At 39.1% G+C, this 24,250-nt stretch overlaps 2 protein-coding genes across 5 annotated transcripts; one reads left to right on the top strand and one right to left on the bottom strand.

Moving 5' to 3' along the window:
* Positions 1 to 285: 285 nt before the first annotated feature.
* LOC131737964 (short transient receptor potential channel 2-like) lies at positions 286 to 7,602 on the bottom strand. 4 transcript variants are annotated; one of them, XM_059030412.1, is made up of 9 exons: positions 6,997 to 7,602; positions 6,015 to 6,153; positions 5,350 to 5,505; positions 4,716 to 4,879; positions 3,658 to 3,746; positions 2,769 to 2,992; positions 2,301 to 2,391; positions 1,512 to 1,672; positions 286 to 1,185 (listed from the first exon to the last, which is right to left on the bottom strand). In XM_059030412.1, exons 1-9 carry the CDS (start codon positions 7,042 to 7,044, stop codon positions 953 to 955), a joined length of 1,305 nt encoding a protein of 434 aa, XP_058886395.1. In that variant the 5' UTR covers positions 7,045 to 7,602; the 3' UTR covers positions 286 to 952. The 4 variants fall into 4 exon arrangements, with proteins under 4 accessions (XP_058886395.1, XP_058886396.1, XP_058886394.1 ...); XM_059030413.1 differs by lacking the exon at positions 6,997 to 7,602 and adding an exon at positions 6,615 to 6,672; XM_059030411.1 differs by lacking the exon at positions 6,997 to 7,602 and having other exon boundaries at positions 6,015 to 6,606.
* LOC117405759 (E3 ubiquitin ligase RNF121) lies at positions 6,655 to 19,794 on the top strand. The gene is made up of 10 exons (XM_034009116.3): positions 6,655 to 6,677; positions 8,219 to 8,408; positions 10,024 to 10,061; positions 10,717 to 10,858; positions 11,641 to 11,795; positions 12,711 to 12,818; positions 14,073 to 14,193; positions 16,727 to 16,860; positions 17,615 to 17,716; positions 19,017 to 19,794. Exons 1-10 carry the CDS (start codon positions 6,670 to 6,672, stop codon positions 19,135 to 19,137), a joined length of 1,119 nt encoding a protein of 372 aa, XP_033865007.3. The 5' UTR covers positions 6,655 to 6,669; the 3' UTR covers positions 19,138 to 19,794.
* Positions 19,795 to 24,250: the final 4,456 nt, after the last annotated feature.

Genomic DNA, 24,250 nt, shown 5'->3' with positions numbered 1-24,250 from the left:
AAAACGCAACTGACGTGTATCTGGGTAACGGATAGCTGAGTGTTGACTGTAGGTCAGCACTACAATGCGAGAAGCATTTTCTGACTTCATTTTCACTTCGGTGATCTCGAAATCAAGTGTATATATGTTTTAATACATATTTAAGCTGTTCCTATTTAAATCGCAAAAAAAAACTTATTTATCCATCTTGAACTGTATGTGGACCACACTTTGCCAAATTCTGGTATACAAACTCTTTCAATTAAACCCAGCCCAACCCCCAACCCCCAACCCCCAACCCCCAACATCCAGGATTTAAGATCACTGAGAGGGTAAGTTTTTACACGATCCAAGTTTAATTCTAACAGCAGAACATGCTACTCTTTCTTCAAGCCAACTATTGCAGTAACTGCCACATTTAATCTTCTGGAAACACAAGAACAATTTGCAGAACATTCAGCAGGATCACCCTTCATATATGAGTTTACTGCACTGAACTCAATGTGAAGTGTTGCAAATTAACAAGAACATAAATCCCCTTCCAAGTTACTGGAGACAAGTGCTGTTCAAGAAATCAGCAGTATCAAATTATTATTATTTTTTTTTTTTGACCGATATGAAGATATGACCTAGATACTGAGATACTCAAAATAGTTAAATTGGCCTCCCCTATATTCTTCAGGGCATAACATGATTTATAAATAAAATCGCTGGATTATCTTTTTTAAAAGCATGAATGATCAATTACAGTGTATGCTTTTCCTATTGAAATCATATGAATAATAATAATAAACACAGCTAATGTGTTTTTTTTATTATTCTGGAACATATTCCACGAGTCTCTCTCAATTTCTTGTATTGCTGCTGTAGCCAGTGTTTACACCATTGCAGTCCCAGAAAAGACGCGTCCGAGTTGTGTTTGACTGCGGAAGGACTTCTTGCGTTTTTGCGCACAGTTCTCTCAGGCCTGGTTTCAGTCTATCCAGATCCCACTGGGGTAGGTTAGTTCTCCGCAGTTGCTGGCGTGGAGCTCAATCTCAGAAAGGGGGTATTGGAAGCCACACAGTGGGCAGGGCAACTTCTCAGGGGAGCTACGCAGTGGACTTTGCGTGGGCCCGTAGCTGCTTTCTACATCAAGGGGGACTGGAAACTCATCACCCTGACAGGATGAGGCATGGACAGGTAGGTAATCCAGGCTGAAGCGATCTGCAGAGGGAGAGAGGTACAAAGCAATTTAGTACACATAAGCCTGTCTGTAATAGTCACAGTAAATCTCACCGTATGTAACTGTAAACATTTGTAATCCGTATATATTTTCCAGTCATGCTAGAACCAGATTCTTGATTCTGTGCTGCATTTCCTTGTAGTAATTGTGTACAAAAACATTACATGTAGATTAATCAACATAATAGGATGACTGGAGGGTTAATTAAATCCCACCCCAGTTTTAAAACAGAATCTGCAGAGTTGAATATTAGTTGGGCTTGTCAACTGAGAGAATTATTAAAAGAAGCAACACCATATTATCTCACCTCCACAAATGGGACAACAGCTTTCAGGAACTCCGGTCTCCACATCACTCTCAATTGGGAGTTCTGGGGTCCCACTGATAATAGGGGGTGAAGCTGTTCCCTTGTCAGACACAGTCCTCTGCCTCTTGGCGACACCAGAGGTCCTGGACTGAGTAGACCTGCTAATGACGGAAATATTGTACTGTATAGTATTTAAACTCATAGTAAAGAGTCAAAAACAAGCCTGTTGTCATTGTGAGTTGAAACTTGGGTCACCTTCTGAAGCTATATCATTGTGGACAGAAATACATTTTCACAGTATGGCTGAAGTTCTATAGTATGACATCACAAGCCACTCAAGGGTCCTGGATCTGCTTTACTATAAGCTGTACAGTGTCAAAAGCACCTATACACAAAAAAGACCCTCTTGTGAAAGAAATACAATGCTCCGAATGGTTAATGATGTCGGCATGATTTACAAAGGTTTCAGAACCTTCAATTAGAAATTGCATTTCAATTGCCATCGAGCATTTCATCACAACTCTGCCCTTTCAAACATAATCCATCAAAATAACAGCGTGATCTGGTTTAAAAAGGGTATACATACAATGGGTCTCTGTGATCGAGCAGACCTCAAACGGTGTGTCTTGTATTACAACTGTAAGCTTTGGTGGAAATTTTAAAATATTACTGAGCCCATTATATACTGTGCCTTGTTCTAGAACCCTGCAAGAACAAAAAGCACAAACAATCAGACATGCAAGAAGGCCGGATTTCAAAAGTCCTTCAAGGAACCTAATAAGCGAGTACCTTCCTGCAGAGCCCCGGGGACACCTCCGCTTGATTGGTCTCTTTCTGGTTGCCACAGCAGGAGTGACATCAGCAACCTTACTTTCTGGATCTGGAAGTCATTGAGCTTAATGAAACTGTTGCCTGGATACCACTGAAAACCCTCAAGCAGGAGCCCTAAGTGATAGCGTTGCTGACTTGAATATTTCACACAGCCTGGCAGCAGTAATATCAGGCTTAGCATTGTAAGCATTCATGCATCATCCCATTCAGATATTTTAGTTTAACAGTACATCAGTCTAACTCAAATGTCTGCCCTGGGTCATTCTCTTATTTATTTACTTTTTTTTTTTTTAATAAAGGCAAGGTGCATTTAATCTTAAAAAAAGCATTCTGGTAACCTTAAACAGATGCAGTATTTATCAAAAAACTTTTTCTTTTTTTTTTCTTTGTAGTGCTACTACATACGATCAAACTTGCAAAACAAACCTGTGTGGCTTTGTTTTGTTGCTTGCTTGGTCCCTTCAAGATGTCCTCCCTCACTGCAGGAGGCAGTGTCTGTTGAGGGACATGCAGGTGGGCGTCTCTTGGACTGCGACGCTGAAATCACCATGCGGGCCGATCGGCTGAGACAGACTCTGTCTCTAAACCGCACGCATGAACTGGGGTCCACTCGCTGCAGTCTAGCCTGCACCGTCTCTGCGGAACATCCACTGCAACAGGGGAGGGAGGAGTGGGGCTTCAATTCTCATTTCACAGTCTTATCTTTGGGAGTGTTCTTTCCACCCCGGGGGAAGTAATTTGGGGTATCATACATTACTTATATTTTAACATTAAATTCTTACTTAGTGAACATGTTCAAACTTCATTATAAAGCCACACAGATAAATAAAATAAGGAAATGCATTAATATTTCATAAAACAGTTTGTTTAATATTATAGGCACCTTTTTCTTTAGCGGTTGCCTCTGACGATGGTTCCAGTTGGATTTGTAGCTAGACTGGGGTGGTTACGCTTCAATCTGTGTAGCTTCGAATTTTTCTTATTCTTACTGTGATTGGCTGCAAAGACAACAGGGCTAGCCACAGATTGGATAATGTTTGTTGGGTTGTTTTTTCTTGTGTACAGTTTCCTAGTAACTGAACACATTGTGTTCTGGGAGATGTAGTTGTTATTGGAAGTTTTAGGGGAGGAGGGAGGGGAGGCAGACTAGCTGTGCAGCATGATTGTATTTTTACGCATTAAATTTCAATTTAGTGCGTATTTCAGATTTTTTAATGTGTAAAAAGGACAGACAGCTGGCTCCCATACCATAAAGGTGCAAGTCAGTTATGGATTATCATTTAACAGCACACAGCACCCTGCAAGAGAAACGTACCCCTGTGTTTGTCCAAAGAAGGTACTCTGGATAGTTGGGCTGGAAAGCCACTCTCTTGCCTGGCTTGCTCCCAGTTGGCCTGGAGACACCTGCATTAACAAAAAATAACAGAAACAAAAACAATATATTATGTGTGTATATATATATATATATATATATATATATATATAATGAGCATTATATATATATATATATATATATATATATATATATATATATATATATATATATATATATATATATAACAATATGAAGTGGCAATTTTCCTCTACTTTTAGATTTTAATAACTACTAATATTTATATATACATAAACACAACTTTGAATGTTAAATCATGCAGTCCTACACACAGTTGCTATTTTCAAATTCATTTTTGTGCTTATTTCACTTGAAAGCTTCCTAAATTTGGCCAACATGCTTGTGATCAGTCAGAACTCTGGCCTGTCATGCTGTTATATATAAGGCTAGAGCTCTCGTAAGTGGGAACCAGCTGGAAATGAGACTAGGGTCTATTTTAAGATCTTAACACTGCTGTGTAACAGGGGCAAGGTTCTGTCACTGGCCTTTTAGAGGCAGATGTACCTGCAGGAGCAGCGAGGCGGTCTGTAGGAGGCGAGCCTGCCAGCTTCGTGAGTATTTGTCTCTAACAGGCTGGTGGGAGTGACTCTGCGGTGAGCCTTGCTTGAAAACGGAGCGGCTGACGTACACAGGTGTTATATAATGAGGGTGTACGTCAGCATAGATAGTCAAAAAGCTACCACCAGATACGGCTAACTTTTTCTAGTTGTGTTTTTTCAGGGCTTGTATTTCATTTTTTTGCTCTGTATTGTTTGTAATTATACTTTGTTGTATAATTGCTTGGGTGATTACCAGTGTTGATATTCACCCAGCTTCTCTGAAGTAATACCACCACCCTGAGTAATGCCACTGCTGGTAGCTCAGTGGTGACGAATCTGCACTCCGGAGGGGTGTTTGCAACCGCATGTCTCTCTTTCATTAGTGGATCACCCACCCCTTTTACTGCTAATTTGATCTTGTATTGATAAGCTGCACCACACCTGGGTCTCTGTGCCGTCAGACAGCACCTCGTTCTCGTTCTGGTCCAGCGGGGTTCGGATTTGGAGGAAGGACAGGCCGAACTGAACACGCTTGTTGAAAGGCTGGCTGCAGGTCACTCGAACCCGGTCCCAGAGCTCGCCATCCCCTTGAGAGAGGAAATCACCTGGGAGGGGTAAGCAGTACGATAAGGGGAGGGAGTCAGAATTGGAGGTGGGGGTCATAGAACACGGATACTCGTGGTAAAACATGCAGCATCTCAAACTGCTCAGTACTGGTGGAATATGCACAGGATATCTGTTTACATTTTGAAGTTACATTCGAACACAAAAAACCCATGTTCGGCCCAATACTATTTGTAGCTTGCTAGAAGTGATTGTTAATTTGATACACCCAGGTTTCAGCAGTATATTTCAGAAACCCCAGTTATATACTGTATACAGTATACCTTTATGGCCCCAGAGAAAGGTTCACATTAATAAAAGTAGTTCAACTTTTTTGGTCTAGTCGACAAAAACGTTACTAACAACTACAATAGCTTTACTAAAGTGGCCTTGTGTTTCATGGGCTTCAGTTTCTTTACATTTCTCTCAGATTTTATGAACAAGCTCTTAAATGGCCTGATTAAAGGCTCACCTTCCTTGAACATGCGCACACCGGTGCGGTTGGTGCCCTGTCTGGACTCTGAAGGGCTCATCAGCGTGGCAGTGGGCAGCAGAGTCATGTACGGCTGGTCCTGTGGCCACGAGGAGCGCCCCACATCAATCTGGATGAACGCAGACCCACAGTTTCCTGTGCATGGAAAGGGTAAGATAGTGAGACATTTCTAACATACTTCTTAGTGGCACAAAATATTCTTCCATACCGTATGCATATGTTTTGATATCCAAAGTTCTATTGCAGTTTGGTGTAGGTGGCATACCTAAACACACGTGAAAGGCCACGCAGTTATTAACCAATTAGTGTAAATGTAAAATGGCCAATAATAATAACATAGTACACTGCAACAAGAAGACAATAAGTAATAAACCTTGTTGCAGACGGCCACAAGCAAACTTTTTATATTTACATAACTATATTGTATAAAGCTATGGACATTAATAATAATAATTTTATGGCCAACTTTAAGAAGCTGATGAATGGCTCTTAGGCTCAAATTGCTTTAGAATGGAAGTCTTGTTTCCATCCCACAGACAGTGTGACTGGAACTGCTGCAGACATCCAGTTATGCAAAGTGCGCTGAGCAATACATATATACATACACACACACACACACATATATATATATAAGCCCTTCTCACCTATGTCAATGTATCCAATAGCACTGGCCCTTTCCAGCTGTAGCTCAACCTTCATTAAACCGCTGTGATCTTTGGGGGCACAAAGCCAGGGCCGCACAGCCTCCTTGGCCAGCAGAGTGTCCACACTATGCTTGGGGTCCTGACACACATAGAAAACAGTGACCCAAGAGAGCAACTGTTCTTCAGGGTGTTTTACCTCACACATCTGAACGTTTTTATGTATTTAAGGTGGCAGTTACAACATTGTCTTGTACATTTATTTAACAAAAAAACCCTGTTAGTCCTCTGAGCTTTAGTATGTCAGAGGGTGATCAGAAAGTAAGTTTGCCACATCAATACTATGGTGCGTTGATGTGGTAAACTTACTTTCTAATCATCTTGTATATAACCTTCACAAGCTCCAGGTGTGTTTACATGCCTTCAGGGATTTCTCTGTTATCAGATCCCATGCAATCAGAATTGTTATCAAGTAGGCCGAACACATGATTCAAAACAGGTTTATGCCGGCTCACAGGTGTAAACACTAGTCGTGCAATATTATCTCTGATAATCTTTAATTTGGCACAAACTGGATTCCGTTGGCATGAGCCAGTTGCTTACCAATAGGATACATTAGGAACACCTTGTCTGTTCAATGCATTGCTGTAACTAAATAATGTTCAGGTAAGGAATATTAATGAATAGCAATTATATTCATCACTCGGGATTTCCGCTACAGCTGCAACGAGTTCAGTGAGAAAACCTGGAGTGGATCGGTCTTCTCACAACGGGAGTGTTTTTTTTTTCTTTTCTTCTTCATAACACTTCAATGTGGAAAAATACTAATAACTGTTAAATAATAATAACTGTAAGATTTTATCATGTATATTATTATTATTATTTTCATTATTATTATTATTTTTATCATTATTATTAATAACAACAACAACAACAACAACAACAACAACAACAACAACAATAATAATGTACCGTTCTTACATACCTGGGAACTGAATGATACCACGTGTTTAATCTTCACTGGAGCCATCATTTCTTATGAACTACAAGTTACCTAAAAACACCATCGCTCTTCCTCATAATGTCTGTGATTTTTTTTTTTTTTTAAATCAACAATATTTGTATACATCACTAGTAATTACAACAATATTCCTATTTAAAAATCCACGTTTACAAATTAAATAAATACATTTTGTATTTACATTTCCACATTTGTACAGTTACTGCAAGAAAATAAAACTACATTCACTCTTACAATTCAAAATGTTTTTACACAACGTACTGTATTTTGATTAATTTTTTAGCTCCCAAATTGCGAGTTTAATCAGTTAACCAATAATAACTTCCCTGTTACAATAACAGAACCCCAGCTGTTCCTCTCTCCCGCCAACCTCTAACCTTTCACCCCAGAACAGCGATGGGATTTTAAAATCCACTATTACTGACATGTATCATTACACTGATTACGATACAACGGAATAGAAAGTGATTTTTTTTTTTTTTTTTTTTTTTTAAAGTGTTTTGCGGGAGGAAGGATTTAACATTTTTTATTGGCATTTTGGAGACATGGAATTATGGGAAATGTAGTTCTTGTTTTTTCAAAGGGTTGTGTGGCTTTTGTTAAATCGACGATTATTCAATGCTACAGCGATTCACATTTGCTTTCTAGCCCTAGCATAGACTTTGCAGTTTGAATAATGTAAATTCCATATTATATATATATATATATATATATATATATATATATATATATATATATATATATATATATATATATATATATCTGAACTTACTTTCTAATCCTAAGAAATAAATAATATATATATATATATATATATATATATATATATATATATATATATATATATATATATATATATATAATTTCTAGTAAGTAGCAGTTTTAGTTTGTCGTATTTCCACAAAACAGTACAATACCTCTTATTTGATTAAAATTAAGCATTGTAAGCCGGTAGCCTGGCTGCCCTTGGCAGATGCAGTAATTGACCTGGTGCCACCCAGCCCAGCCCCGCTCCCAGGTGACCCGTCCTCGCCATTCCATCCACCAGCTTCACCCCCTGCATCATTTTTACTCTGTTGATCTTATTGGTTTTTGAGAATTGTTCTTCCCTATCGTCGTGTTTTGAATGGACAATCGGAAATATTTTTTCTGTTATTTTAACTGAGCTGCGCTTTCTATTCCACAGATCTCATTGGCTATCAGAGAGTCGACTGACATGCAATATGCGTGGTCTGATTGGTCACCCCTCCCCCAACCCGGAAGTTGCGAGTGAGCTGCTGCTGCTGCCTGCTAGTGCTCTGAAGATGGCGGGTGTGTTTGAGGTGGAGGTTGATGGGGTTCATCACGATCACGGGGGCCATGAAGACGACAAGCAGGTTTGAGCGTCATCATTTATAATTACAGAGAGACAGTGTTGGATGCAGTTTATTAGTACACTTTAAATTCCATGTCTTTTTGGTGATAAGCGTGACGAGAGTGGGCATTTGGTAGCTCTCAGTTCATGAGCATTATGCTTATAATAATGAGAGGAGCACGTATGAAGACAGTGCCACGTTTGCAATAAGTTACAAATTACTAGTGCACAACACCGACAAGTCACTGAAAAATAAATGTGGGGTGCGTATAATGTTTGCATAAATTATATTTATTTTGCTTCCGATTCTAAGGCCATGGCTTTATATCACTACACCACCCCCAGTACCTAAAGAGGGACGAAAAATAATCACAAATAAGCTCGCTAACAATGGGATTCACATACAATACATGCAATGTGTTTTTTCACTAGGTGAATATCTGTAACGAGACAAACTAGTTCTAAATTGTGGTTATGGCGATTTTCTGTGTGTATCTTCTCCATACCTGATCTTAGAAGCCATTCATGTAATGCTCCAGCTGTAGTAGACTTCTGATCATGACAGAAGTTGTGATGTGGCACACATAGCACAAGGGTCACAAGTCTACTGCAACATGCTTCAATTCTAACGACTCTCCATCACTGACTAGCTTTGAGGTTATTCTAGGGAAACCCATGAAAGGTCTGTGTAAAGCAGAGCTGTGTAATCAGATAGGATTTGAATAGGGGGTGGGGGGTGGAGTGGTTTTGTGCCCTTTGGGGGCAGTAGTGTGTACATTGAGGGACTGATTGTCAAATGAGGTTGAGTTTGTTTTCAAGTGTATTCATCTCATTAGTAGTATATCAATGGCTAATACTAAGCCTTATCCATGCCCTATACAGTGTCTGATATGAAATGTAATGAGTGCTGATTGTTTGTTTGTGTCAAGGCACATCAGACTGTGTAAAACTGTACCTTCTTTATTTTTCAAACTGTGATGTTATTCACTGAGACCAAGGCCTAGTTTACAGCAAGGTCGTGGGGTGAAAGACAGCACGTTTCAGGCAAATACAATACTAAATAATCTAAACATACAACAAACACAAAAACTATTTGACCTAAACACAAAAACCTGGGTCATATCAGTGGACCAGCAGTCAGTTGAGAGTTGTGTAAAATATCCCCACGCTTTAACTTTAAAAGAGTGAGAGTTCGAGAAGTCAAGTGTGAATCATAAGCTAATTTGTATGATCATTATAAGAAAAGGTGTTTAAAAAACAGTCCAAATTCAGGCATGTTTGGTCTTCTGTAAGCGTGTGATGCAGATTCCTTGTTTAAATGTGTAAAATCAGAATTGAGGTTGACCTGGCTGCTTTTTTTCATGAATTCTGACATGTAACGTGTTCTGTCATTTCTGTATCATACTCTATACTGAATGTCTAGATTACAGCTCCTTCAGCTGGATGAAGTGTGTATGGAGGGTCATTACCACGGCTTCAGCTAGCTCCTGGTGACCTGCGTTGCTTTTAATGAAGGATATGTCTTGGAAACTGTTTGTCGAATATTATCTATTCCGGGATATGAATGTTACAAACACTTGTACACGCTTTCCACTTATCGTCAGATTCTGCAGATTTTGCTTTTAATTGCTTTACAGATTGACATGTCCCAGCTGTCACCAGAAGAGAGGTGGAGGTGAGTTAGGAAAGATATATCAACTTGCTTGTGAACATGTGGAGAAATAATGGGGTCTGCATGTCAAAAAAAATAAAGGTTCAGAAAATTGCTCTAAATTATTTGTAAGTCCTATCGGTCTGATGTTCTAATCCAAAGGATAAAAGAAAGGTGACTGCTTTTCTAAATACAATTGTCTTCCAGGCATCATTGAAGGATTTGGCAGCTGAATATTCTTGTGAAACACATTTAGCAGTTAAAAAGGGTGTATTATAGCATGTGTTAAAGTTGAGAAATATCTTGTAACCCACAAAACTAGCTGACAAAAGAGAAGTCCTGCAGTAGAATAGGATTTTATGTATTTCAGATTTTAAAATCTGGTAGCATGGAAACTCTATATAGTTTATCATGTGGCTGTTTAAGCTACTGTACTGTATACAGAACCACTCACTGCAGACTGTCCTTCTCTTGAAATACTGGCTGAACTACATGTTCTCAGTTGAATATAGAGAGCCTTTCCCATAGCTTGATCAAGTCTATGATTTTGAATTGGAATGGTTCAGCCGATCTGCAGCATTACTCAGTGATATGTACACTGCGTTTTCAGTGGCTCACCCCAAAGGCTAGGAGTCAACATGCTTGCTGAACATGCCTGAGCTGTGTGTTTGTGTTGCAGACTGGAACATGCACGGATGCACGCCAAACACCGCGGCCACGAGGCGATGCACGCCGAGATGGTCCTCATTCTGATCGCCACCCTGGTGATTGCTCAGCTCCTGCTGGTGCAGTGGAAACAGAGGCACCCCAAGTCCTACAATGTGAGAGCGCCGCTGTAAATAGCAGAGCATGTGTATTGTCTCGGAGTTGTAGTTTACCATGTGACCACTAGATGGGGCTGCAGGTAGGTTTATAGTTGAAGAGCTAGTGCTTATGGGCCCAGTGGTTTGCATATTTTTTAATGTAGGCCCATCTGCAAGCCAGTGTTGCTATGACTACTCTTCTTTATCATGCAGGTGCCATGCTGTTCCTAAACATTTTGCCATGCGTGTCTGTTAACTAGTCATGTGACCTTTGAACCGTCCTCTACACGGTGTGTCTGTACAATGGAGCCCAGGCATAGTGGCTTTTACCTTTGTAAACCACTTTAAAAATGCATTTAAATCCCAGTACAACATCAGAATACTTTATACAGAAGAAGTGGTGCACCAAAGGAATAACAGCTCTTCCATGGATATGCTCCCATTATTTTAGTGTTACAGATTGATCAAAATTGAAAAGCAACATGAAATTGGGTGGCCCGCTACTATTATCGGGGAAGACTTCTGCAGAGGTTTGTTGAATTTGAGAGGCTTTCATCAATAAGCACAATAACCTATGTTCTGAATCCAGGTAGTGAGCATGCTGTATGAAATAGATTTGAATAATGTGCAGTTATTACACCCTGAAAGCTTTAGTGCTTCAGGACATTGAAGAGAGATTTGAAGCTGCACATACTGATAGCAGTCCAGCAGGTTGAGGTTTCCGCTGTATGGATGAACCAGTGTGTGATGAGCTCTGTGCACGCCTCATACTCAAGGCTTTCGTTGTGCTCCCGTTCCAGCTGGTGACCCTCTTCCAGATGTGGGTGGTGCCGCTGTATTTCACAACCAAGCTGCACTGGTGGAGGTTCCTGATCACCTGGCTGCTGTTCTCCACAATCACAGCCTTCGTGACCTTCCGAGCGACCCGCAAGCCGCTGGAGCGCACCACTCCGAGGTAAAGCCCGGCCGCTCTCCTCCGATCTGCCTGGCCCGCTTTATGTTTTTATAATCTGCCTCACTCTTGTTTCAAATGCAAAGCACTATTTGCACCTGCTAGAAATTGATGTGAATTGCAATTTGTTCATACTGTAGCATTGCTTTTCACATTTTTTTTAAATGTTAAATTAGTCTTGTGACTACTAGAAACACAATGAATATCTACAGCTGAATGAATACCACTGCTGAGCGCAAAGCTTAGGGCTGCAAACACTCAGGGGTAGGGTCGTTCAGATACCACTAAGGCATCAATAAATTGTAGTTATTTATTTTTAATGACTTTGAAATGAACACAGATCATGAGTTATAAATCAACTGGGCAATACGTTTCTCAACATTTACTCAGGAGCGTTCCCCGGGGGAAACATAATTCCTCCTGTAAGGGTCGCAGTTTATCCAGATCGTGAAATGTTTGGGTATATAACTTAACACAAGACATGTACAGTACGATGCAATAGACCTACAGGAACTAACCATAAAACCCCTCCCCCAAAAGGAGAATGGCTCTGGGAATCCACAGGACCTGTCTGGATGCACACAGTAAGGGTTATGATCTGTACAGCAGACAACCAGACCATTTTCCATTTTCATCTGTATAATGTGAAATAATGTATAATGTGATATCTTGTAACAATTGTAAGTCGCCCTGGATAAGGGCGTCTGCTAAGAAATAAATAATAATAATAATAATAATAATTTTCCACTGTATTTGATATATAAACCCATTAATCCCACATACCAGTGGGATTAATGGGTTTAACGGGCATTGGTTTTAATTGACTCTGTTAAGACCATTAAAATAGACCTGATTTGTTTTAAAAGACCCACCTCTGACCATACCTGAATTAATCTTTTTTTGTTTTTTGTTTTACAGACTGGTATACAAATGGTTTTTATTGCTCTACAAGATGAGCTATGCCACTGGGATTGTGGGCTATTCTGCTATCATGTTTACCTTGTTTGGCGTTAATTTAATATTCAGGTTAGTATCATGCTCTGTTTCGCTGTGTGTTTTTTGCATGTACTGGGATTGATTGAGTTTTTTTTTTTTGGTAACATGAAAGGGGTTATCACTCCTCTGTCTTGTTTAACTGAAACAACCAACAGGTTTTTTTGTTTTTTTTTAATATAGCATGTATGGAGTGGACTAAAAACGCTAATACAGTAGAACCTGTCATATCCGATTTAATTGGCTGCAGGGGTCCATTGGATATGTGAAAGTATTGTATCTCGGAGGGAGTTGTTCTACTACATTGTAGTTGCTTTATTACCGTCGGGGCATTGTTAGTTTGTAATGTCGGGTACATCAGTGGTAAGATACCAAAGTGCGGTGCTGCACGTACTCTGTACGTGTATTTGGCAATATTATTATTTGTTTATTTAGCAGACGCCTTCATCCAAGGCGACTTACAGAGACTAGGGTGTGTGAACTATGCATCAGCTGCAGAGTCACTTACAATTACGTCTCACCCGAAAGACGGAGCACAAGGAGGTTAAGTGACTTGCTCAGGGTCACACAATGAGTCAGTGGCTGAGGTGGGATTTGAATCAGGGACCTCCTGGTTACAAGCCCCTTTCTTTAACCACTGGACCACACAGCCTCCAATATACAAACTAGCATTCCAAAAACAGATCTTCTCGTACTTTATCAGTCTATGCCAAAGTAGTCCGACAGGTTTTTATTGTGGTGTGCATGTTAACCCAAGACAGAAACAACAAGAAGAAAGCAGCGTGAACCCAAACCCAAACCAGCTTTTCAAATTTAATGGTACAGTATATGAACCCTTGCTTTTTTGTTTTGTTTTATTTAACCTGGTTCAGCTGGGCGGTTCCATGAAGTGACAGCATATAAAAAGTGAAGCAGAATTCCCAAACGCAACATCTTTTTTGATATTGTTTTATCCGCAACTGAATCCATTCTATCCTGCTAAGAGCTGAATTCACTGTTTTAGACTCATAATAAACGTGCATTGATCAGTTTCCATCAGTACCGCTCCGTTGGTAGCAGCCTGTGTAAATGCCAGGGGTCCATCGGTTAATAGAAGGTATTATAACTTACCAGGTTGGATATGACAGGTTCTGCTGCACACAATTACATTAGCTTACACTGCTTAGAGGTTCAACCTGGAACTCCATTACTTTCTAAACAGCCCAGCATCCTGACCCAGCCTCTGAATTAAGTGTTTCTAAAGTGTGGTCAAATGTGCAAGCTGTTCTGCTCTGTTTTGTGTTTCAGAATAAAGCCAGAAGATGCGATGGACTTTGGCGTTTCACTCCTCTTTTATGGTCTCTATTATGGAGTATTGGGGCGGGACTTTGCTGAAATGTGTGCAGACTTCATGGCTTCCACTATAGGGGTAAATAATTGAAAGGGACAGACACTGTATGGCAGGAGGCATTGGGTGTATGCTACAAGCCCTATTTGTAAGAACATTGTAACAGTTTTACCTGTATTGAGTGACACATTTCTAGCAGTTAAAACATGTTTCTTGATGAAGTTGCTGAATTAATAAGGTTGAGTATCTATAATGGAATACTTTGACTGCCGAAGTGTCTCTCCTTAAACGTGAGAGCTGAATCTAAAACACTGGCTCTTTAAATGTATTTGAATTCCAACTAACTTAACTGTTATGGCCACAATGGGTCTCTGTTTTGCAAAGACCACAGTGGAGATATGCCTTGCCTCCTCTGTGTAAGCAGCCTCAATCTGCTTTCTGGTGTGTATTGAAAGGGTAACAGAAGCACAGTAGCCTTATAAATCAATACGTTCTCACCACTGGACATATTTGAAAAAGTCTTGATCATGCATGTAGAAAGGGGTTAATTTGCTCAATGATAATTACACTTTGGCATGCACATTGTACATTCTGTTTTTGAGGATTTGTGTTATAACAATTCCTTTCATTCAAATGAATTTACAGTCTAAAAAGTAGACCTTTTAAATCAATTTTTGTACACACAGGCATGCATTGAAAAGCTGCCCCCATGTTCGTCTTTCAGACACCAGGATCGCATGAAAAGCGATTCAGATTCCGTGCAGTTTAGTAACTCCAAATTCTCTCTCCACTTCAAAACATTGTACGACTTTAAAGGGTGGGTAAATCGCCTTCTCATGCTAAAAAGCCTTACAATTGACCAAAAACTCATGGAAACATGTCTGAAAGCCATCCATACCTTATGCTTACCAGACTTCAGCCATGAAGATCACATATATGATGTAACCTCTCGCAACTTCCTACTGTAACTAAAGGCCATCCCAAGAATTTCTTTATTAACAACTAAGATCTGCTGGAAGCAGCCTTGGCACGAGGGGGTTAGAGACCTCTTCATTCAGTTTTGTTTTTTTTAATGTGACACCATTTATTCAACGTTTCAATATATTGCCATTTAACTCAAAATGATAGTGCTTTCGTTTACTGTTTGATAAGCAAGGTTATAAAAAAAATACTGAAACTACTAAACATTTAACAAAAATACAGCCATTTGCAATAAATAAATAATGAAGCCATTTGCAAAGCACAGATGTTTCTTTTGTCCCTTTGTTATCTTCGTGTTTGGTAATCGAATAGCCAATTGCTTCAAACTTAGACTTTTCTGTCCCTTAGCAGTAAGGTCTAATACACTGTACACTAGTCTTAAGTAGTCATTGGTGCCTACCAAGAATAAAAAATTCACGTTTGTACCCCAAAATGTATTAAATTAGCATAGCTGGGAATTGGTGCGACCACCTATAGAGTTAAGAGTAAAATGAGAGTAAAATCTCTTAATTCATTGAGCAAGATTTGTTTTAGAACAACAAAAACATGAAAGAAACTTGTTCAAAAACACAACTGCAGGGCTTAACATCAGCTTGCTGTAAGACATAACGAAGTTCCAGAAAGTCCCAGGTTGATTAGCATCTACTGAGAAATGTGTTGAACTCGTTTGGACTACCGGTATACTGGATGCCCAATAACAACAGCCAAAAAATATATATAAAATGACATTCTACTGGCGAGAGTCTTGTATTGTCCCTGTAGAATTCAGGTATTTAGCATTATTATTATGTAGTGGGAAATGTGGGCGAGTAGGGTAGCCTATAATAGATTTATTACCAGTATTTAAAAAATGTATTGTAGGCTTCTAAACATTTTGACTGGATCATTTTTATATCGTTAACCTGAAGTGCTGGCTTTTAGCTCTGTTCGTAGAGCATCAGAATTGCTGAAGCTACAGTTCTGTAGGAAAACTTGTACATGTGATATATGTAAGTGTGTGAGATTTATAATAAATATATATGTTTAGCAAATAATACACAGGTTAGTACACAGAGCTTTCTAGTGGAATGTTTAACGTTTTTTTGTTTCATGTGCTTTTTTATTATATTTGTTTGGTGGCCAAATGAAGCAGGCTGCACTTGCGGTCCTTCAACACAAACTAAAATCTCAGTGGAAACACAGTTTTAGAAAGCTGCACGATATTAGTCATCACGCAAGGCCAAATTGGAACTCGGACAGAAACATTTAAATATACCCTCCCATATTTTAATATTAATTAGGTTATTTGCATTTGGAAGGGACATTTCTCTCCCTAAAAGAAAACTACATGGGAACCCAAAATACTAAACAAGGTACTATCAAAACTAGCTTACGAAAAAGGTGACTTCTTTATATTATTCCATGGAAACCCCGCCAGTGTATCTAAATATATTTTAGGGAAGCTTTATTAACAATGCTACAGCTGTGTGTACCTGTTTTATCTGTGTTGTTCATACAATTTCGGGTATTGTTCTGTGTTTAGGCGGTGTGCTACCTGCAGGAGAAGGTTCCTGTGAACAGGAATGTACATAATGCTCCAGTATCTGTAGCAATACCAGTGCAGTGCCCTAATCTCTGCTGCTGTCTGTTTCAGTACTACAGTGCGTCCGGCATGCCCACCAAACACCTGTCTGATGACATCTGTGCCGTATGTGGGCAGCAGATCCTGGTGGACGTGAGTGAGGAGGGCATCATTGAGAACACATTCAGACTGTCCTGTAACCATGTGTATCCTTCACTGGGCTTTTATATCTATTAGTATTGTAGAAAAAAGGCTTAATAAAAGCCCAATTTGTGCAGTGAAAATGAATGTTTAAACTGAAACGTGCAGCAATTTAGAAACATCAATCTGTACTTTGTGCTTGATGTGAGTGAAATGGATGAAGCTCCCCTTTAACCCTGTCCTGCATAAATGGAATGACCATATACGGGCATGAATATGACCACGTTGTGTTTTAGGCCTTAAGTAGCTGCTATTTACAATGATATAATGTGTTTTGTTGTAGAATGTATTTCATTTATATATATATATATATATATATATATATATATATATATATATAAGACTACAATGTGGCACCTGTAAGCACAATGCTTGACGTTAGCCTGGGCCATTTAAAAAGACAATATTACAGGGATTAAAGACAATTTGATAGTTTCATGATCATAAATGACCACCATGAAATCATATAGAAGAGAAATAGAAAATACAATGGTCTGTGTGTTTGAGATAAGGTTGCAAAACAGCTGCAAGTCAACAACCTTATCTCTACCCCACATGTGTGAGGTTTTACTTATGTAAAAAAAAAAAAAAAAAAAATGTATTTTGCGTAAGTGCATTACGCTTTGCTTGTTACTGGCATTGGGGGGTGTTTAGAAGGTGAGTTTGGTATTTATTCTAGCTAGCCATACCTGAGCACTGTGCTAGTGTCCCTCTTGACTCTCCAGGTGCTGGTTGTATCCTTAACCCTTCCCTCTCCAGATTCCACGAGTTCTGTATACGAGGCTGGTGCATTGTGGGAAAGAAGCAGACCTGCCCCTATTGCAAGGAGAAGGTGGACCTCCAGAGGATGTTCAGCAACCCGTATCCTTGTATTTCATTGGAATTTACTAAACCCTAGATGTGTGCTGGGGAAACTGAGGCAGTTGGTTTCAAAACGCGTTCACATCTGTCGCAATAGCAACACTTGCAGTGGGCTGAATGTCATTTTGTTTGAATAAGCTAGCACGTTTCCACTGTTTTATAAGTCCTAAAAAGCAATAACGGGAAGTGATACCTAATGTGAAAGTTCATGAAAGGGCATACAGCAACAAAGAACAATTGAGACAGCGTGTTTTGGAGGTTCTCCTTTATACAAGAAATATATGTGATTAGAAGCTAATGAACCTGGTTTGCAGAGACGGATGGTGTTTTGAATTTGGTCAGCGTATGACTCAAAGTCATTTATTGTTCCAGGAGGGCTGGGTACGTGGTTTGTTGCATAGCATCCCTCCAGCTGTGGGCAGTCTTACTCAACCGACTCAAATAGCACACGATAGAGTTGTACTGTATTATCTATTACTCTAGAATATTGAGCTCATGGTGCATATTTATCAAAATTCCCCTGGCTTTACTGAGCTTATTAAGTAGTTTTTTAAAATTTATTTTATATAAAACAAAAACATTTTTTTCAAGCGGAAAGCCACTTTAAAGGAAATATTTTAACGGAACACCATTTTAGAGCAAACTACTAGACTTTGATTTTTGTATTCCTGGTTAATTGGCTTTACCATCTTTTTCACTGGCCACGTGTTTAGTTCAAGTGAATAGTGACACTGCTGTTTTGTTGACCTTTTCCCATAACAATAGCAGTTGTAGAAGCTCCGCACTTCCCTTACTTGCCATTTCCTCTCTATATGAAAGGAACCGAGAGGCAGAGTGTGTCCAGTTTCGGTCATTGACACGCTTGTTTCACCTCGCACACACACCCAACCCTGTACGTTCTGATTTTTTTTTTTTCTTCTTTTTTGGTCTAAATTATTTTTTGAAAATATGAAGTACTAAAGTTGCACTATCTAAAGTGTACATTTTAATTCAGATGTTAAGAACCTGTGTTCCCCAGATGCTCCACAGCACCAGCACATGGTGGTCAACTTTGTGTGTAACGCATGCATATTGAAACCGCTTCAGCAATTGTGACAAAGCTTGCTATTCTTTACCCCGAAGTTATTGAGGGTATTACAATATATGAATGTATGGAGGAAACTGTCCTTCTGTCTTTCCATCTGTATATTTCTGTATGTAGAGTAATCTACTTTTTCATCATCCCAAAAGTTTAATTTTGTGTTTACAGCTGTGGCAAGGGAGGCAAGTCATTGTTGTTTCCTTGATGCTCTTTACCTAGCTGGGAGAAACCTCATGTGATGTATGGGCAGCTACTGGACTGGCTGCGCTACCTGGTCGCCTGGCAACCAGTGATCATCGGCCTTGTTCAGGGAATTAACTACGTCCTGGGACTGGAGTAGTAGGCGATCCCAGGAGGACACACAGCTGGTGGTTACTGTGTCTTCAGGGTATAGGCTGCGAAAAAGAAATCAGGAGGCTCATCTACCAGGAAACTGCAACAGACATTGGTGGAAAATAGGAAACGTAATAATGAACTAGAATATAAATATATATGTACATAAATATATATTTAAAAGAAGAATGCTTGGATAGTGATTTTACCAGCAACTTGGTTTCATATTTGTTTTTTTTGGTGTGTTTTCTTTTTTTTTTTTTTACAGATAATGCTACTGGACTCATTCGTATAGGAAACTTTTATTAAAAGTTTGCCACAGAGTCTTTGAAATAACTGCACATTTGTCACAATTTGTTTTTAAACGTGGATATCCATCCTACATTTCTGGGGGGAAAAAAACCCACACGGCCCTCCTCTATCCACCTCATTGTATTTAATGAACCCGCTGGGTTGACAGACTTCAGTTACCTAAGGTAAGATCAGGTAGTCAAATCTTTTGCTTATCTGGGTCTGCGAAACCAGCTGGAAGTGCAAACGTATTAATTTAGTAAAACTAACCTGCAATGATGTTTGAGTTCCTGAGTGTTCCTAAACTGTTTAACATAGCTTTCTGTCAAGAACCAATCAGCACCAATAAAATGTCATCCATTGTCAAATGCTCCTACATCTACTGTACAAAGTGTTGTGCAGTACAACAGGTGTACAAAAGAGAACCGAGGGGACATGCTGGCAATGTCCTTTCCAAAATATTCTTTAGGTGGAAAGAGCCGTGGTGGAGTTCTACTCGTTGTTTTGAGTTCCTGAGTGCTATTTCTTTATTTGTGCCTTTTTGTTCTATTAACTTTCCCCCTCATGTATTATACCACTGGAAGCCCATGATTTATCCAAAGACAGTTTAAAAAGGAGGGGGAACAGTTTAAAAAGGAAATATTTGCATCTGCCATATAGAAAGGGCCTGTTTTTGACCTATGGAAGTTCTGCAAAAAGTCTATACATTTTATATTGGCTTTATTTTCTCCATTGTATATAATTATTTAACTATGCCTTTTCTTGATCTTTGTCAAACTTGGACAATGCTATTAATAATGAATACACTGTGGAAAAAAACATTTTTGTTATTTTCAAATCTCAGTTGAGAAATACCTTAATCTAAAATCTTTATAAATGGGGGGGATTCTGTCCAAATTAGCTTTTTTTTTTGGCTTTCCAAACAGTCTATGTGGTCACAGGTACTAACTCAAACTGTTTCTAAGATGTGCCACTGTACATCAATATTTCAGGGAGAATTAAGATGCCACTGCCCTGATAAGTAAATATGTCATTTTGTGCTGTCAGAAATAGGTCAAGGCTCACCATTTATAGTTCCTATTTTAGTTTTTATTGTGCTTCCCTGAAACTCTGACTGTTCTGAGTTCCTCTTTCCTGCAGTAAGGTATCAGGGATGTCCAACCGATGGCTTTCGAGCCATATATGGCTCTTTTTAGTTAGATGTTAGGTATCCAATTTCATGTAGTTTTAGTTAAAATAAAATAAAAAAGTCCATTGCAAATGACTGGAGCCTGCCGTTGTTCGTATGTTTCTGTTTTGTTAACTGTGTGTGAGATTACCAAAAGCTGGTATCTCCATCTTAATACAGTAGAAACCATATCCGTGTTTTTAAAAGTCAGAGGATAGGTAGCCATATACAAGTTATTATTATTCTTGTTTATGGTTTAGGAAGGGAATACAAAAGTTACTTCTGTAAAGTTACTGATATATAAAAGGTACACATTTCCCTCTTATTAGTAAGTGAACACATTGCAAATCCTTACGATTGTTTAATGTCAAATGGGAGGAACTTTTTATTTTTATCACAGAAAGCAAAACTGCTTCATGTGCGTTTTGTTTGATTTGTGAGCAGGGATTTAGAAAGTTAGCTTTGCCACAACATTTTGAGACAAAACATTCAATGTATGCTTCTCGGTTTCCCCTTCTGTTCCAAGTTACAAAAAATAACAGTTCATGAGCTAAAAAAACCAAAAAAAAAAAAACTATGTAATCAACTTAGTTTGTTGCTTCTGTCCTTTCAGGGCAATGCACTATTAACCAAAGTTCTATAAGAGCGAGTGAACCAATTACTGATGGTTTGCTAATTAAGGAAGCTGCAACTGTTAGTCAAGACTGTGTGCAGAGGTGAGAGATACAGTGCCTTGCGAAAGTATTCGGCCCCCTTGAACTTTGCGACCTTTTGCCACATTTCAGGCTTCAAACATAAAGATATGAAACTGTAATTTTTTGTGAAGAATCAACAAGTGGGACACAATCATGAAGTGGAACGAAATTTATTGGATATTTCAAACTTTTTTAACAAATAAAAAACTGAAAAATTGGGCGTGCAAAATTATTCAGCCCCTTTACTTTCAGTGCAGCAAACTCTCTCCAGAAGTTCAGTGAGGATCTCTGAATGATCCAATGTTGACCTAAATGACTAATGATGATAAATAGAATCCACCTGTGTGTAATCAAGTCTCCGTATAAATGCACCTGCACTGTGATAGTCTCAGAGGTCCGTTTAAAGCGCAGAGAGCATCATGAAGAACAAGGAACACACCAGGCAGGTCCGAGATACTGTTGTGGAGAAGTTTAAAGCCGGATTTGGATACAAAAAGATTTCCCAAGCTTTAAACATCCCAAGGAGCACTGTGCAAGCGATAATATTGAAATGGAAGGAGTATCAGACCACTGCAAATCTACCAAGACCTGGCCGTCCCTCTAAACTTTCAGCTCATACAAGGAGAAGACTGATCAGAGATGCAGCCAAGAGGCCCATGATCACTCTGGATGAACTGCAGAGATCTACAGCTGAGGTGGGAGACTCTGTCCATAGGACAACAATCAGTCATATACTGCACAAATCTGGCCTTTATGGAAGAGTGGCAAGAAGAAAGCCATTTCTTAAAGATATCCATAAAAAGTGTCGTTTACAGTTTGCCACAAGCCACCTGGGAGACACACCAAACATGTGGAAGAAGGTGCTCTGGTCAGATGAAACCAAAATCGAACTTTTTGGCAACAATGCAAAACGTTATGTTTGGCGTAAAAGCAACACAGCTCATCACCCTGAACACACCATCCCCACTGTCAAACATGGTGGTGGCAGCATCATGGTTTGGGCCTGCTTTTCTTCAGCAGGGACAGGGAAGATGGATGGAGCCAAATACAGGACCTGAGACTGGGACGGAGATTTGTCTTCCAACAAGACAATGATCCAAAACATAAAGCAAAATCTACAATGGAATGGTTCACAAATAAACATATCCAGGTGTTAGAATGGCCAAGTCAAAGTCCAGACCTGAATCCAATCGAGAATCTGTGGAAAGAACTGAAAACTGCTGTTCACAAATGCTCTCCATCCAACCTCACTGAGCTCGAGCTGTTTTGCAAGGAGGAATGGGCAACAATTTCAGTCTCTCGATGTGCAAAACTGATAGAGACATACCCCAAGCGACTTACAGCTGTAATCGCAGCAAAAGGTGGCGCTACAAAGTATTAACTTAAGGGGGCTGAATAATTTTGCACGCCCAATTTTTCAGTTTTTTATTTGTTAAAAAAGTTTGAAATATCCAATAAATTTTGTTCCACTTCATGATTGTGTCCCACTTGTTGTTAATTCTTCACAAAAAATTACAGTTTCATATCTTTATGTTTGAAGCCTGAAATGTGGCAAAAGGTTGCAAAGTTCAAGGGGGCCGAATACTTTCGCAAGGCACTGTATGCAGTTGTGCAAAAGGTCACTGATGTGACACTAGGCAGGGATACAGTAACTTGACACATAGGACATTGACAAAAACATTTTTGAGCAAATGTTGCATAATAATAAACTGGTGGGTTTTTACAGATGTTGATGAATCATGTTCTGTTTCAGACACAGTCCAGTTATATGTCTGTGTTTGGTATGGAAATTACTTTTGCTCCAAGGAAGAATTATTGGGCCTGCTGCCATTGCATATGAAACAACTACTGCTGTGGATAGAAAAGCATACTGGGACCAGACAGAACAGGAAAACTAGTGGCATTGACAACTGATGAGGCCCGCGCAATGCTTGGAAGCAGGGCTTATTTATTTGATGCTGAAAGGATGCAGCTTACCCTGATTTCAAGAGTTCATTCCACTGGTCATTATTTTTTCCTACTGTTTAAGTGCTAAGATATTTTCATTTTACAGTCTGTAAGTGTAAATAGTTCTGTTTGATTTTATGCAATTTAAAAGTTTTAAATGTTTGTGGCTTCCTGGCACTTTAATGGTCAATATGGCTCTTCTTGCCAAACAGGTTGGACACCCCTGAGGTAAATCATTATTTAAGAGCAAACATTTTATATACAACATTGAAATATCCTGCTTAAAAAGTCTGCTAATAATTATGATGTGATTTTACAACACCGTAAGTGACGAGATAAAAAACAAAATTCTCAAAAAGTTCCTCATGTATGCTGTGGTAAAAGCATGGTAAACCACGGGTAAGCATAGTATTGTAGCAATGGTATTGTAAAAAAAATAATTCCCTACTATCAGTTCCTGGGATTTCCAGCAAGAAATCAATGCCAATGCTCACCACCCATTCTTCAGAAACTACTTCAGAGCTGATGGCTATTCTGAGGAAGTTAGAGGTTCAATTCTACTGACATCATGTGCATTACAATTCATCATTTCTGTGCAGCCCTATGATTAAGTGAAACTTATTGTGTGCTTCCTGTAAAGGGATGGGGTCTTAAGAAAAAAACGAAGTCATTCTGACAGTAAACAATCAAGTAACTGGATATACATGGTGTAGACAGCCCAGTTACTTGATATAGAGTATATACAAAATGAGTAACTGCAACAAGAACTCAGAATGACTGGAATGACATCATAAAGAGGTAAGAGAGTAAAACATCTACAGTCGCAGACAAAAGTATTGGCACCCTTTATTATAATTCTAGGTAAAAGATTAAGGACAAACATTTAGTAAACTAACCAAGTTGTAATATAACAGAAAGCAAAATACGCAATTTTTCGTATCTTTCTCAAAAAACAAACAAACTTACTTCATTTAAAGTATTGATTCATGACAAAAGTATTGGCACCCCTGCTTTAGTGT

This window comes from Acipenser ruthenus, chromosome 9 (genome assembly GCF_902713425.1).
Source record: "Acipenser ruthenus chromosome 9, fAciRut3.2 maternal haplotype, whole genome shotgun sequence".
In the NCBI taxonomy this organism is placed as follows: Eukaryota; Metazoa; Chordata; class Actinopteri; order Acipenseriformes; family Acipenseridae; genus Acipenser; species Acipenser ruthenus.
Note: the sequence above shows the minus strand (reverse complement) of the source record. Positions and strands in the feature narration are given on the sequence as shown.